The 15679-nt window shown below is 41.5% G+C and overlaps 2 protein-coding genes across 6 annotated transcripts in view; one reads left to right on the forward strand and one right to left on the reverse strand.

Annotated features, from left to right (window-relative positions):
* Positions 1-343: 343 nt before the first annotated feature.
* Positions 344-14342, reverse strand: RSRC2 (arginine and serine rich coiled-coil 2). 3 transcript variants are annotated; one of them, XM_083873723.1, is made up of 10 exons: positions 14222-14342; positions 11560-11716; positions 10990-11033; positions 8180-8370; positions 7115-7258; positions 3621-3743; positions 3448-3527; positions 2662-2894; positions 1337-1426; positions 344-1015 (listed from the first exon to the last, which is right to left on the reverse strand). In XM_083873723.1, the coding sequence occupies exons 1-10, from the start codon at positions 14225-14227 to the stop codon at positions 836-838; spliced, it is 1248 nt and encodes a 415-aa protein (XP_083729849.1). In that variant the 5' UTR covers positions 14228-14342; the 3' UTR covers positions 344-835. The 3 variants fall into 3 exon arrangements, with proteins under 3 accessions (XP_083729849.1, XP_083729850.1, XP_083729851.1); XM_083873724.1 differs by having other exon boundaries at positions 8180-8392; XM_083873725.1 differs by lacking the exon at positions 14222-14342 and adding an exon at positions 9994-10072 and having other exon boundaries at positions 8180-8392; positions 11560-11650.
* A 103-nt stretch (positions 14343-14445) lies between these two features.
* The window catches only part of KNTC1 (kinetochore associated 1), a 31062-nt gene continuing 29828 nt past the window's right edge, over positions 14446-15679 (forward strand). For all 3 annotated transcript variants that reach the window (XM_083873773.1, XM_083873774.1, XM_083873775.1), the window contains exons 1-3: positions 14446-14554; positions 15103-15234; positions 15336-15456. In XM_083873773.1, the coding sequence (XP_083729899.1) occupies positions 15109-15234; positions 15336-15456 (247 nt within the window). In that variant the 5' untranslated portion in view covers positions 14446-14554; positions 15103-15108. The remainder of the gene's footprint in view (positions 14555-15102; positions 15235-15335; positions 15457-15679) is intronic.

Genomic DNA, 15679 nt, shown 5'->3' on the forward strand with positions numbered 1-15679 from the left:
GCATCGGGGCGGCGAACAACGGAACCGGGCAGCGGTGAGGCGCGCTGCACGCTGGGACGTGTAGGCGGCGCGGCACCAGCCCTGCAGCGCTGGCCGTACTCACAATGGAGGACGCGCTCCTGCTCCCAGAACCGGCACCGCTCCCGGTTTTGGAGTTTTTCCTCCTAGAGATAGATGGGGCAGCAGCAGCGTGCAGGACAAAAGTATTTGAAGTAAGCTGTCCTCACTTCAATATTTTAGGCAAATCCTACTTCAAAAGGACCAAAGCAAAAACTTCCTAAGTTTTCCCTTCTCTTAACTGGCTTATGGGAGTTTGGCCCAAAAGACAAATTACTATATAATCTTAGAGAAAAAAAACGTCTTTATTATTAACCAGTTTTTTTTGCACTGGATTATGTGCCTATTGGCCCAGACCGCTAAATAACATCTACACAATGTTTCTTTCATGTTTCAATTGAAAATAACTGTACAAGGTTAAAGTACAAAAGTACACAAGACAGTGGACACGAAATATCCATGTATGAGCTCATCCCATTACTGCTTGGTTTGAAAAGTAGAACTTTAACTAAAAAATACTGTCCTCTTCTAGTTCTGTCAAGTTTAATGGAAGTGGGTATAACCTGATTACAACACTAACACCAGTATCACTAATCTGATATTTACAAAAAAAATTGTATTTTTCAATAAATTAAAGTCAATGCAACACCCATGCAAGCTAGAATGCTAGCTTTTTGGTGAACAAGGACCCAACATGTGAACAAGAACCTTCCACAGTCCCAAACTTCAAAAACAGCCTTTTTTTGTTTAGTTTAGTTTTTTTGTTGTTTTTCATTTTTCAAACTGCATCCATTCCTCGCATGGAAGATGTGAACCCCAATCCCATTCCTCTTTGCGTGTGAGTCTGTGATCTGGCCATTTCATACTGTGCATCCAGATTTCTGAACACTTCCTCCTGCTGCTTCAGGGTTTTGTAACTCTCCTCGTCCACAGAGCTGCAGCCAGCTTCATCCTCGCTCTGGAAACACAACACAAACATCAGCTCAGGGCAATGGGAGGTTCATAAATTCTTACAAAAGTAAGAATTCAAGCATTTGGGTTTATTGCTTCAACACTCTCATGCAGATTTTCTCTTGTCAAGAAACACATAGGCCTTTACCCAGTTGCTTTTTGAATTAAATTCAAGTTTAGATGCTGCTTTTGAACTTAATAAATATTTAAAAGCTCTTAACTACATCAGGTTAACTTAAAATTTTACTGGCTAAGGTACACTAAAATAAAAAAGTGAAATAATTATCCTGCAATTAATAAACTTAATTACATATTCAGAATTCTTTACCTTAATGCCCATCAGTTTTCTGAATTTGACATTTTGGTCCTTGTTTCCAAAATTTAGTTTTTCCCATATTTCTGCAGACTGTGATTTATCCTGTTCAGATTTAAAAAAAAAAAAAAAAAAAAAGTGTTACCTTTTTACGTAAGATTCCATTAATAGTACAATAGAGCAGCAAGCAAAGGAGCAGTGCTAAAGACAAACTCATTCTGCACCAGAGCTGAAAGTAAAAGGTTTCCAAGTCTGACATTCCTCCTGCAGCATCCTCACAGGAGCTCTTTGTGAGGGAAATCTACCTAACCATGGTGCTCAAAACACAGGTTTGTTCCCTCCTTTGGCATTTCCAAAGGTCAGGAAGCCTGCTTGGAATTCAGGCTTGAAGTAAATTATGGAAAAATGAATTTGTTTCTTGTAATTAATCAATATACAGCACAATTCAGGAAGAACTGCCCAGAGAGCATTCAGGGTTCTCCTGCTCTCCCTTCTGTCTCCCACCATTGCCATGGAAACTGGTTTGTTTTTCACATCTTAGGGAACAGTCAGTAAAGGTAAGGGAGCTTGTTGTGTAACCGCTGCAAGATGAAAACAACACTAACAAGCACCTCTATACCAGAGTAATAAAAGACAAAAATATAAATATTAAAGCAGCCATTTTTTCCACAGTATCAGCAGGCAAAAGCTCTACTCAAATCCAGTAACTTTCTGAAAACGCAACTACCACAGGTGCCTTTCTTACTTCATTAATTACAAAGGCATTTGACACAGCACAAAAGCCTGAAGGCTTATCTGTACTTATGACTTTTGTTAAGGTAAATATTGCTTTACTCTGCTCCTGAAACGTTATCAGCAAGGTCAACAGACTTGTCTTTGAAATTTGCAATTGGAGAGGACACAACCACCACAGGAGAAACCTCTACAGTCCTAGAAAGGAGAGGTTATACATTCCACATTCAATACCTCAGCCATCCCTTCCCTGTAAAGGGAGACCACCTGGATCTGACATTTAGTTCCAAGTTGTAGGGAAACTCACAAATATAACACTGAGATCCAACTACACTTCTGAAGCTTTTTGGCATTTGGGATTTCCTTGAGTCTTATATCTCAACTATTTATCACTGAAGGACTATCCTAGCCCTTTCATTCCTGAATCACAGAATATTCTGAGTTGGAAGGGACCCACAAGAATCATCAAAGTCCAACTCCTAGCTTTTAACTTCAGGCTGATATTAAAACCTGCTAAGAGATATGAAAGCTGGAAATAACACTCATCCTCAAACCCAATGCAAGATATTCCCAAACAAGCTCATGAAGGTAAGAAAAGCCAATATTACCCCTTCCTTTTTGCCTTGCCAAAGCATCTTCCGCTTCTTCTCTTGCTCAGCGAATTTCATGGGGTTCACAGCTGCTGGGTTGTAGTAGCTGGGCACTGCAATGCCAGTCTCTGCCAGGGCCTTGGCCTGGAGCGCTGCCATCTGAGCTGCCATGGCGATCTGAGGGGTCACCTGTGTCCCCGAGGCCAGCAGAGCTGCCACGTTGATCACGGAGCCTCCTGTGGCTGCGGCTGCTGAGGGACAAAGGGAACTTGTCAGAAAGAACTTCAAGCTTTGGGGAAAAAAAACCCAACATGCACAGACACAAAATCCAACCATCAACCTGCCCCAGAACTAAACAAAAAAGTCAAACCCCTCAAATACTTCCGTTCAATAGAAGATGGAAGTGCACAGATAAGTGTGTGATAAAATACATGTGATTTCTCAGCTAAGGAACATGTCTCCAGTAGCTTTAGTAAATTAGAACCAGAAGTGACACAAATGCACCTTGTGGTTCTACATATCTCTGAGCAAGCAGCAGCCCAATGGCCATCATGAAATCATTTAACAGCCCAATATACAACATTTTTATTGTACACTCAGCAAGTAATAAGAAATCTCAATCATTTTTTTTGAAGTTTTGTTTCTTATTTTTGGGATTCTTTTACGTTTCCTAGTTCTTGATGTTTTTCTTATTAACAATTACATAAAGAAAACCTGTCCAACTGTTGGATAAGACTGCAACACTCTTGTAACATAAGCCTATCTATCTATTGCTCAGGAATTAATCTAATACACACACACTACCTGCAGCCATTTCCTGTTGCTTCTGTTTTTCGACCATTTCCTTCTCTCTCTGTTCTTGCAATTTCTTTGCTCTTTCCAGCCTAGACGTACATTAAAAAAAAAAAAATTAAACATGCAAAATCAACATCAAGAGCTTATTCATGTCATATATCATGAAAATCACAATTTCTGACCTTCTGGCTAAGGCTTCCTGTGCATCCATAGCTGTGTTTCGTCCCCGGAAGGGCGGAGGGCTGGGACTCCGGCTGTGGCTCCTGCTGAACCTTCGGGGCTTTTCAATTCTTTTCTTTCTTTCTCTGTAACCAAATTTAACAGTTGCTAAAACAATGAAGGTACACGTGCAGCTTAATGTTTCATAAAGTATTTGATCACAGCATTGAAAATTTGCTTTTATGATTCATTTGGAGCTCTAAAGAGAAGCTTTCAGAGAGTTTATACTACGACAGTTGTCTTGTAACAACACAGTGCTAAAACTGAAGATTTCCAGCTGTAATAAAATGTGCAGTTCTGGGTCTTCATTCACCCTCTCATACTCAGTGCTCAGAACAAACAGATTCTAAACCCTAAGGAAAATTATCTAATTTCTGGTAAAAATTGCAAGGGAACTTGAATGAATCAAGCTAGAAGAATGTTTTAAAACCATAAGAGACCTCAAAGCACTGTAATTATGTTAATAAGGAGCATTTTGAAGAGGCCCAATTTAAGAAGTGGAATAGTACTTCAGGAAATTACTGTTACTCTCCCCTCTGTATCCTCTTCTCTAAATGTGCTTTGAGGGAATCTACTAAGATGAACATGTGATTTGTCTCGGGTTTCTCTTGGAAAGAGAACTCTGAAGCATGAATTACCTGGAGCCTGACCATCTGAAAAGAACTCAGTTAAAACGTATTTTTAAGCAAAATAATACCAAAACATTCAGTTCAACTCTTCTTCACTAACCTTCTCCCCATCTCCTTCCAAGCAGGAGTCATTCTTAGGAGATCTGTATCTAATCCCATCTAAACAACAGCTACTCAAAACACATATAAAAAGTACTATTAGCAGCAGTTCTCTGTGCCAGGATCATCAATATCTACAGTACAAAAGATTAAGGGCTTATCCCAGTTTAAGCCTCTGACACTGCTGTTTCAAATAAAGAAGTCACAGACACTGGAAGTGCTCAACAAAGCTTAATTTACAGGAGATATTACTCACACTTCTCCCAGATTTGCCATAACCACTAAACTGAGATGCACAAAGGTGTTTCTGTAATTTTTTTTAACTTAAATGTTATTTATCACCCATTTGAGGCAACAGCTAACTGGGGATAATGGCTAACTTGACAACAGCCACTTTCCATGGCATTCAGATATTCTTTCTTCTGTTTGTAACCTGGGCAGCATCTACAAACATCACGAAATGCAGACTGAAGTTACAGAAAGAGCCTTGTTTACATGACAAATCTGGTAGAATACAAAGGAGTCAAAACTTATCTTTTCAGAGAAGATGACAAGATGCAGATTCAGGCACTGGGAAGTGACAGATCTGCATTCCTGAGATAAGATGCAATGCATGTTTCAAAGATACCTTCATTTTTCCCGTGCTGACTATTGTTGTTTGGTCTTGTCTTTGGTCTGTGATGCTTTATTGCACTGGTAAACATCAAGGAAATAAATATTTGAGCTTTTGTATTGAAGTATTTCCATTTGAAACAAGCAGCTGGAGTCATGTTATCCACCTAGCATTTAATCAGAGCCACTAAAGAACTGCCAGGAGGTTCCAGGCACTCACAAACCAAAGGATTGGTTTGAAGGTCCCTGAGGACAGATCACCTGCAAATCTGAGCTTGAGATTATGCAAAGAACCATCAAGAGAAGGCCAAGCTTTGCTATTTACAAATGCTTCTGTCACTGCCTGCTCACTGTAACACAAAAACTGCATGTCAGGAAGGAGGGAATTCCTTTCACAGGTGAGTTTTAACAGGGTAGATTTTCACGTTACATTTATCTGGCTTGTGCAGAGTTTGCCTTGAGGACTGCCCCCTAAGTCACCTTCTTTTCCAGGCTTTGTCTGAGCCCTGAACTTGATGAAGTGTTCTAGCTCCAGATAAAAAGACTTATGCCTCATTTATTTCCACTGTCTAGGATTTGTGAGACACAAACTTAAAAGAAAAGGATTCTTGCAGTATGTCCACCAGCATCCCCCAAAGGCTGTTTCCAGCTGCAGAAATCCCTAAGCTATGACCATCCCTTACTTTTTCCTCCCACATTTGATGCTCTGTTTCAGGTAATTTGAATTCCACTGCAGAAGCCAAAATCTATTCTGGGACATAAAGTTTTCATGGAGCCATTACTCACAATGCTCAAAGTGACTTTTAAACAGAGCACATTATCTACAGTAACTGGAAAAAATGGGGAGCTGAAGCTTTGCACGACATGCCAAATGTAGCTTAAATACCATTAAATGCAAGTAACATGTACCAACTGCAGACCCAGCTCTACTCACCCCAGCTCAATGTTTGGTAGAAAGTGCATGTCAAAAACATGACACAAACCACGTAATTCAACTACTTCTTCAGAAAGGTTAAGTCTTCTGAACAGTTTCACAAGGGCTGTTGTAGCACTACACGAGTGTGATTGTTAAGACTCCAATGTTCCACTGTAATGCTGAGTAGTCATAACCAGTCATAGAAAAATTTAAAATAGTCTGGTGAAAACACTATTAAGAGAACTGAACAGTCAACACTTTCTTGCAACTCTGCAGGGACACTGATTTTCATTCAAACTACTTTCAACAAAACATCTGTAGCAGTCATTAAGTTGTACTTCAGCTTCACCACTGAGAAAATCCTACAGGGCATTAAGAATGCAAAGGTGACACAGAGACTCTACACCAAAATACTGAATGCATCATCAGTATTGAAAAACATTAACTTCTATACAGTGATGAAAATGGCAGCTGCAGCAGATCCCAAGTGAGGTATGGAAATCTCAGCTCTGGCAAACAGACCCAGAGCAAGCCAGCATGTGTCTAGACCAAGTGCTTCTAGAATTTAAGGAAGAAATTAAAGCACTTGGGGAGAAAAATTAATGTGATAAATATTCTTAAGCTGACCTTGACAAAAAGGAGCTGGTAATCACTAACACTCAAGAGTATATTCATATCAGAAATAATCCACCTGAACCAAAATTTACCTTAACACCACACCAATTGCCAATTCACAGAAAAATTAAGTTAACTTTGTGAAGCTGAGCATATACACAGATCAGAATTAGCTTCTGATCTGTGTATATGCTCTGACAGCCAGTGATTCCCAGTTAAACTCCCCTTTTATCATATGCACACAAACTGAAGGGATAAATCCAGCAGTATGCCAACCACACTATTTTATCAAACACAGGAAAGGGTCACCTGTACCTTATTCTTCAGTTCTTCCCACTTAAATACTATTGCTAACAAGAAGTCACACTACAAAAAGCCAAGAGCTTGAGATGCTTCAGCTGTCTAGGACAAATGCTTCTGTCAGACCAAGCAAACCACCCAGTTCTGAAGCCACTCTCAGCACAGCTGAGAGAAAGCCAAACACATTTAACTGCACTGAAGAGACATTAACTGGCAAACCCACCACATCAGCCCACCACACAATGTCCAACCAAACATCACCACATATATGGAAGGTAACACTTACCTGCTTCTGCTCCTAGTTCTGCTTTTACTTCTGCTTCTGTGTCTGTGTCTAGATCTTGATCTAGAGCGAGATCTGATCCGTCGCTTTCTCTCTCTGCTGCGGGATCGGGATTTTTTCCTATCGCGACTTCTACTACGGTGACGTCTGAAACACACGCCCCAAACTCTTATACATGTTCTTGTGTCCAAATGCAGTTTGTACTTAAGGATTTACATATGGATTCGTCACCACAGGACAAAAATGCATCAGGCAGGGTGGGGAGACACATGGAAATGCTCATGCCTGGAACAGGTTAAGCTGTACATCTAAGGGATGAAATGGGACAGGAACCAAACCCCACCACCAGCCACAGCTGAGCTGCAGTTTCTGTAAATAACCATACTCATCAACTTTCCAGTTGTTCATTAAAGCACACATCTCAAAACAAGTACAAAACCAAACTAATCTCATGCAGGAGTCTTTTAAATCCAAGGCAACACAACCCTGCTCCTCTCCATGGTATTGTGAGACCTTTGGGAAGAGGTGCCCAAGTTCCATCCTGTGAGTCACATCCAGTCCCTCAGCCTGTCATTAACCAAAGCTTGTTCCTTGCCACCTTGTTTGTTGCACATCCCTCAGCTACAAAGGGAGAAGTTCTGCTGGCACCACTGTGCTTGTCCCAGGCAGTTTTCCTACCCTCAGAATGTGCTGGGTGGGCTACCAGGCAAGGAGGATTGGCCAGCACTCCCTCTGAGGAAGCTCAGGATTTAGGAGGTAAAGAGCCATGCCACTGTAAGGTGTACTTGCTTTTCTGTCACTGACAATAACGTACATTTAATACTCTGTTTAATACTTTCTATACCAATTACAAACATGAGAAACATCCCTAAATTAAGTTTTCTTGCTATTTTGTACTTTTATTTTGAACCAATCTTCAAAAAAACCTGTCTACAAATTCAGTGAAAACTGAAAGTGAAGCTTTGCACTGGGTCAGGATGGAACTCAGCTGTATTTCAGAACTCTCCAGCAATTCCAAACATGGCTTTTGGAGATGCACTCACACAATAATCACAGATAACAACTCACCTTTCCCGAGACCTGGATCTGGAATGACTCCTCCCTCTGGATGACTTCCTCTCTTTGCGTTTATGCCGCTCCTCACCATTTTCAGATGAATTTAGGCTATCTCTTCCCTTGTCAGAAGAATGTTCTTTGTCATTGTGGTCTTCAGATTTGTGCTTCTTGGAGGACTTCTCTTTGGATTCATGTCTTCTTGCCTGTTTTAAGAAGAAGTTGGTTCTTTCAGGAAAATAGTGCAACAAAGAGAGTTAGTATGGGTATCAGAAGATAAAAATGCTAAGTTGTGATGCAACATTAGTAACCTTAGGAGTGCGACTCAATCATGAGCCACTGGCTGCTTTACCTAATGCCTCCAACTACCCAAAGTTGCAAAAGTAGACTAGAATTTTTCCCCATTTTCCCTCCTCCCACTGTCTATAAAGGATTTTTAAGGTATCCATCCAGGTATCTTTACAGTGCTTCCATATAAAACTCACAGGACTGTAATAAAAAAAACTGTCATTTTCAGTTACTGTCTCCAGTCTAAGCACTTAAGTACCTATCTTAAAGAACCTGACAATTTATGAATATGCATATATAAAAATAAATACAGTTGCAGTGACTATTTAATATTTGCCTGAGCCTTCCATGCAGAAAGTTACTAAAATCCACACATAGTTCCAGACAAACTATTTTGATTTTAGAACAAAAAAAAAAAATCTTCTAGTCATGATTAGGTAATCATTTTCTAGAGCAAAACTCTCTTCAGTAACTTCCAACAGTTTTTACAAAGCAAAGTGATAATTTACATGGCTGAGATCCCATTTTTAGTATTTCAAATGGACATGCATCACTCAGACTTCCCACAGTAGTTTTAAATTACAGATATGCTGCTCCACTATACCGCAATTCCTTCCTGCAGTGCCTCTTAAAAAAAAAAAGGACTCCTTTTTATAGCTGCAATGCCAAAAATATTTAGCAAGGTCAGGCCTGATTTTTGCCAGTGCTTTCCTTAGAGACTGTGTCGTGACATCAACACCCTTTCTTAATATATCCAGTGTGTTTTGAAACCTTTCTAGCACAAAAGCACAGCCCACTTAATTCTCACATTTAAACAATGTTCTGCTCAAGTCACAAACTAATCATCATATATTCATTTTAGATAAATCCCAATTATTCAAAAGTTGTTTACTTGCTTATCTACATCTGTTAACTGCTCATAAAACCTTTTTTTCCATCAGAACTCTCTCTCAAATGAGTCTGGAGATGATGCTGTAATTGGTTTACACCCACTTGCCCAAGCCTAATTCTTTATTAACATGCATCCATTTCTAAATATATTTGATTATTGTTCTTCAAGTAAACAAGAAAACTAGATAATTTTCCTGCTTTCACAGTACTTTATTCTTAGCTCCTTTAATAATCAGTTGTTATACCTGAGGTTACCTGTACACTAATTTTAAACATATATTTATATAAGCAGTTGTTCTCACATATATACTAAGAAGAATTACTGATATTCATCATTTAGTCTACAGACAGAGCTTAATCTTGCAAATGAATGACAACAATACATCTACTGTGGGAGATCATTTCTCATCTGTTCACTCTGCAAAACTTAAAAGCTGCTAAATAAATTGTGTAAGATTAGATCCAACAGCCTGGCAAAGCACTGGACAGGATTCTAAACACCTTGTTTTTAAATAATAAAAGAGAATCTTAGAAATTTTTTTTTAATCACATCTTTAAGACACACACTTAGTAATAAAACCACCATTATATCCCATAACGGATTTAAGATATTTTTAAGGGAAATATGAGTTTGAATGACTAATAGTTACCTTATCATGAAGTAGGGCTTATAATTTTGCTATCTGAGTCTGCAGCGTCTTCAGTTCAGTCTCTTCGCGCATTAGCACGCTGAGTATGATTTATTATAGAAATGTTATCATGTGAGCTAAACAATATATTATTCAATTTCACAAAAACTCGCCTAGATTTTTCTTTCCTCCTTTTTTTTTTTCTTTTTTTTAACAGAGCTTCCATTGGAATGGGGCAAGAAGAGATTCCTGACCTGGGTTTGAGGTTAAAAAGTGCCTAATCTTTCCCAGCCTATTGCCCCACACGGCTTAAGCTTCTTTATGACTATTTTGATGCTCCTGGTTTGCTTGTTTCAGCTCTTCTCTGGTGTGTGAGCCAGTTATTTTTAAGGCATTATTGATGCTGTCTCTTCTCACTCCCCTATATATCCACACACACACTCTTATGCATTTATTTTAAGAGACAGCCCTCTGAAATTTTTGCTGCTACTGTCACATTTCCAGCTGACTCAGCTTGTTTGTCAAGCTGTGACAGCCTTTACAATTAAAGGATGCAATAAACAGAGCTCAGTCCGGTGGGGAATTATTTTTAATACACCTAAGTAGACAGGTATGTATTATTCAAAGTCCTGAACACTGGCCAGGAACAAAGCCACCCAAGGCTTTTGGATAATGGAAGCTCTGTAAAAGTGATCAAGAACACCATTCTACTTCTCCACATGAACTCTCTCTTTTGGCTGTTTCCACAAAAATTAAAAATAAAAAAAAAAAAAAAAAAAAGAAAGAAATTAAGTTACTAGTTTCTGAAAGCATTTTCTATAAAACTATTACCTTGTCAACATGAGGGCTGCAATCATGCTTCACTACGAAAGGCTCTCCATATCCATTTTTAAGCTTAACATTTTCAATTTCTTGTACTTACCATAAAGTCATTTATATAAGTTTACACATATGTGCATTACTACAAGATACTTTTTAAGATGTACAATTACCTAAACGCTACAAAGTGTTAATTACCTCTTTGCTTCTGCTCCGGCTTCTGTGTTTTCTTCCTTCAGTATCTGGAAAAGAAAACACTGACTGTCATTTACCAAGATAAGGAGGAGATCACCTAGCTATAATTTTTCTAGCTCCTTTCAATTATTCTATCCCTTAAAGTCAAGATTTAAAAAACAAACAGCACTACTTGAGTATCTACTGTAGAAAGGAAACTCTGGCTGTTAGTCTCGGTGCTTTGCAGTTATTTAAGCTCTGACAGTGAAAAACTAACCCACATCATAGTCCAATCATATTCTTCTGCTAGGTAACCTTACTCTTGTTACAACTATTCAAAAGTATCCCAGTCTACACTGATCTAATCAAAATGAAACAAAATGGGAACAGTTTCCTGTTGGGTGTGGTCTGACCATGTCCCCCCTCCCGAATCCCCTCAACACTGGTGAGACCTTTTCCCTCAGCAGTTTCAATATTTAGGTTACAACCCAAAAGTCAATAATAGTCCCAATTCTAACAAGTTACTAGGGCTAAGTCTGTCTGTTTTTCCCAATATGCAGCTCCACAAGCAATCTGCTCCCATCCAGACCGTACCTGATTTCCGCCTTCTCTCCCTTGACCGTGAGCGTGACCTCGAGTAGTGATGCTTTGATGTTCTGGGAGAACTGGAGGCATCTGATTGTTCCTTTTTCTTCTCTCTTTCTGGAGAGGATTTTTCTGGGACTACTCCATCTCGTTCTGTATCACTACCCTACACATGAGAAGAGAATTTTTATGAAACAGAAGCTTAGGACTGAAAACCAAGAAAAAAAAAATTTCCTCATGTTTCCTCTGAAGACACATCAATTTTTTTTTTTTTTTTTTTGTAAAGACAATGCTGTTTCTATAAAGACAATGTTCACCTCATGCTTAGGCAATAGCTTTACAGACTTGCAGTGAAGTGTGTAACTACATGTACATTGATTTTTCAAGATTATAAAATTCACACTTTGCTCTCTCACTACATTAAACTTTACTTTTCCCATGAACTTCTCAGTGTCAGCAGCACTGCGCTCTGAGGCAGAGTTTTCTCTAAATGGTGTTTGTGGATCAATCACTTTTTAGCATTTCCATGACCAGGATTACCTAAGGTCAACGCTGTCCCAACAAATCTGAGTGACCAGATAATTAAATTTGGGCACTGCTGAGACACAGCACAAAATCCCCAGAGTGTTCTGAAGCATGGAATGAATTCTGAAGGGAAATGCAGTGAGGTGCACTGTGTTAGGGTTAGACAGCTCACTTTGGAATGAGGAAACACCTCAACAGTATCTCTGCAAAAATATTTATTTGTGTGAGAGAACACACAGGTCACTCACACCTGTTCCAGGATAACGTTTTTATCAGAAAATGAAAACCAACAGGTTCCTCCACTCCTTCTAAACCTTGATCTATGAAGAATAAATCCAAAAATTGATTTTGTAAATCAAGATACTCTGTGACTCAATGTGTGAGGGGTAAATGAGAACAGCTGGTGCACAATGCACTGGAAGGAACAGAGAGAAAAAGCACAGACTGAGGAGGTGAAGGTGAAATCATTAATGATGGTAAAGGTTCACTGCTCTTGTTCTGATCTCCTCTGGGCCGCCCACAACCAAACCCTCTGCACAACGTGGGGCTGCACAGGATGTCACCAGGGGCATCATTTGGCCCACAATTATTATTCAGGAAGACAATTTACTGTAGCAGAGCCTTGAACCTGCAGTTTTCCACTGGCAGAACCGTTTGCAAACTGAACAAGACATGGGAAAAACCCTCAAATGCTGATTTATATCCACTGCTTTGAAAACAAAGCAGCTACTTTTCCTTAAACCACAATAGATATTACAAATTATAATTATTTTTGCAGTGTGCTAATAGCAGACTTTCTCCACTACGTGCTACAGGTGAATATTTGGATTTATATTTTAGCTACTGCTGTTTACATTTTGAAGTTGCTTAAGAAGAATATCAGCTATGAATGTAAATTAACTGGTATTTAAAACTGCACAATCCGAGTGAAACTGAGCCCGTTGCCACATTTTCCAAGGCCACCAATCTCATTATTTACACAGTGCTGCTCGTTAGTGCCCTCGTGCTCTGCACCTCAGGGAAATCTCTGCGCTACAAAAAAATCCCCAGCGATTAAAAACCTGACAGAATTCAGAGATTATTCTCAGTTCTCAGACGGGCCACAGGCTCAGTGTTACCTTGAATAAGCCCCTCGCCTACACTTTAAAGGAACCTCTAAATATAGTATCTTTAAATGCAAAACCAAAGGACGTTAAATGAAGTCTTCTTACAGAAAAATGTACCTTACTCTTATCAGGGTTAAGTTATGTAACAACAATAACAACAAAAAATCATTAAAAAAGAAGTAATTTTTTCCAGAAGTTTACAGTCCTCCTTTTCTGTTTCGCCACTAATCAAACTTTCAAGACAAGAACTTTTAACTACCAGATTAGACACCGTAAAATGCTTCAAATCAGCTTTAAAAAGTTCTATCACTTTCAAGCCCTGTTTGTTTGCCGGTTTTTTTGTTTTTAGAGATTTTTTTTAACACTCAAAAATGCTTAGCAACTCTTGGAAAAATTAACCAGATCAGTTAAGTCTCTGATAACTCTTATTGACTCTTCAACTCAATTAGAGGCGAAACACCTTTGTACGTTACCAGATCACAGATTTTTTTTCAGAGGAAATAAAGCTACACTTAGGCCCTCTTTGAAGACGAAGGGCAGTGGTGACTACGGCAGAGGCGTTTCCCTTCGATATTAAGCACTTTGGGAGCGAATTAACTGAATGCAAAAAAAGCCTGTGACCAAACACAAAGAAAGAGGGCGAAGAAAAGTAGAGAAACGACAACTGAACACGGCACAGAGACCAGCTCGCTCCTCTCAGAGGGAAGCTTCGCCCCACAGCTCCCATGAGAAACGCCAGTATAACCACAGCACTTCTCCTCAGATCCACAGAACCACCAGGGCTCTGTCTTAGGGACTCTTCTCCTCTCTCCAAGCCCCGAGGAAGGAAACAGAAACTTCTGGATTCGGGGATCGAGGCGGCGGGAGCAGCGCGGCCGCCCCTCCCCGAGCCCATCATGGCGCCGCAGCCCAAGGCGCGGCGGGCGCCATTTTGTGTCTCCGCGCACACGGCTCCCGGCTCGGCCCTCCCCGGCTCTGCTCCCCCCACAGCCTTTCCCCGCCGCTCCCGCCCCAAAACCCCGGCAGCCACCGGCGCTCACCGCCATCGCCGAGCGCCCGGGCCGCCGCCGCCGCCCCTCAGCAACGTCCTCGCAGGGCTCGACCTCCCTCGGCTGCGCGGCCACAGCGAACGCGCGCGGCCCCGCCCGCCCTCACTGCGGGTGCCCGGATGTGGCTCTGGGCGGGGGGGGGGAGGGAGCGCGGGGGAACGCGGGGCCTTGTGGGGCGGGGAGGCGCCTTCGCCTTCGCGGAGGTTTGGCCGCCGCCGCGACCCGTTGAGCCTGTCCCGGCTCCCGCCAAATTGAAATCCAGGAGCGGCTGAGGGGGCGCGGCCAGGGGAGCCGGGGGGCCCTGAGGGCACGGGAGTGTCATCGGTGAGGGGATTGAGGGGACGGGAGTGTCACCGGTGAGGGCATCAGGGGACCCCTGGGGGCTCGGGAGTGTCACTGGTGAGGGGAGCGAGGGCACTGGGTGTCACCGGTGAGGGGATCAGGGGACCCCTGAGGGCACGGGAGGGTCACCGGTGGGGGATAGGGGACACCATGTGGGCAGGGGTCCCTCTGTAAACAGGGGTGTCACCAGCCTCAGTGAGCGACGGGGGTCCCTGTGAGCACATGGATTTGTCACCCCTGTCTGGGCATGGATGGGGGTCCCTGTGAGCAGGAGGTTTTCACAGCATGGTGGGGAGGACTCTGGCAGTGAATTTAGTTGGCAAAATCTGTTTCCCCCAAGCTGCCTTCACCCAGGCCGGGACCCACACTGCTCACTTGGTTCTGTTTATCCTTTGGAAGCTTCTTGTACAGCCCTTCCCCCTGGCACAGTGTCCCCACACACATTAATTGAACCAATAACTTGTCTATGGGCATGTAACTTTTTAGAGCTTTCTGCTCTACAAGATGTTCCTGAAATGTTTCAGGAACAGGCAAAGATGTGGAACGACATCGAGCTGCTGCTGAACGATGACACGGGGCAGCTCCCCGTGGGGCTGGGACAGGAGTGTGGCACTGCCTTGTACCAGGTGGATTCACTGCTGCAAATCACATCCTCAGAGAAGGTACAACCCAGCAAACCTGTGCTTTTGTCTTTTTTTTTAATAACCACCTTGGGCTTCTTTGTTGTGTTTCCCAAAGTGTGAAACAACCTTCTCCTTCCCAGGTCTCTGTGAGCCCTCAGCTCCATGCACGCAGCTCCAGGGATGGCAGCATTGTTGTTGTGGACAGGTCTGTGGCACTCCTGGACAGCACTGGGCTGTCTCTTCTGATGCACATTCAGTTTGGTGAGTTTTTTCTCTTTGGAATTCCTTTTGGCAAGTGAAAACTGGCTTTTAAAATACCTGGGTTTGTACAGGAAAACATAGCAAGTGTCTGACTAGCCTTAAAGGGAAGCATTATAATAAGTACCTAAGTAATAAAAAGTGATTTTGGCTTCTGAACACAATTAACTATTTCAGTACAATTTATTTAGAATCTTTTCTAACTTTTGACTCAAGTAGGAATAAT

Source organism: Zosterops lateralis, assembly GCF_965231275.1.
Source record: "Zosterops lateralis genome assembly, chromosome: 17".
In the NCBI taxonomy this organism is placed as follows: domain Eukaryota; kingdom Metazoa; phylum Chordata; class Aves; order Passeriformes; family Zosteropidae; genus Zosterops; species Zosterops lateralis.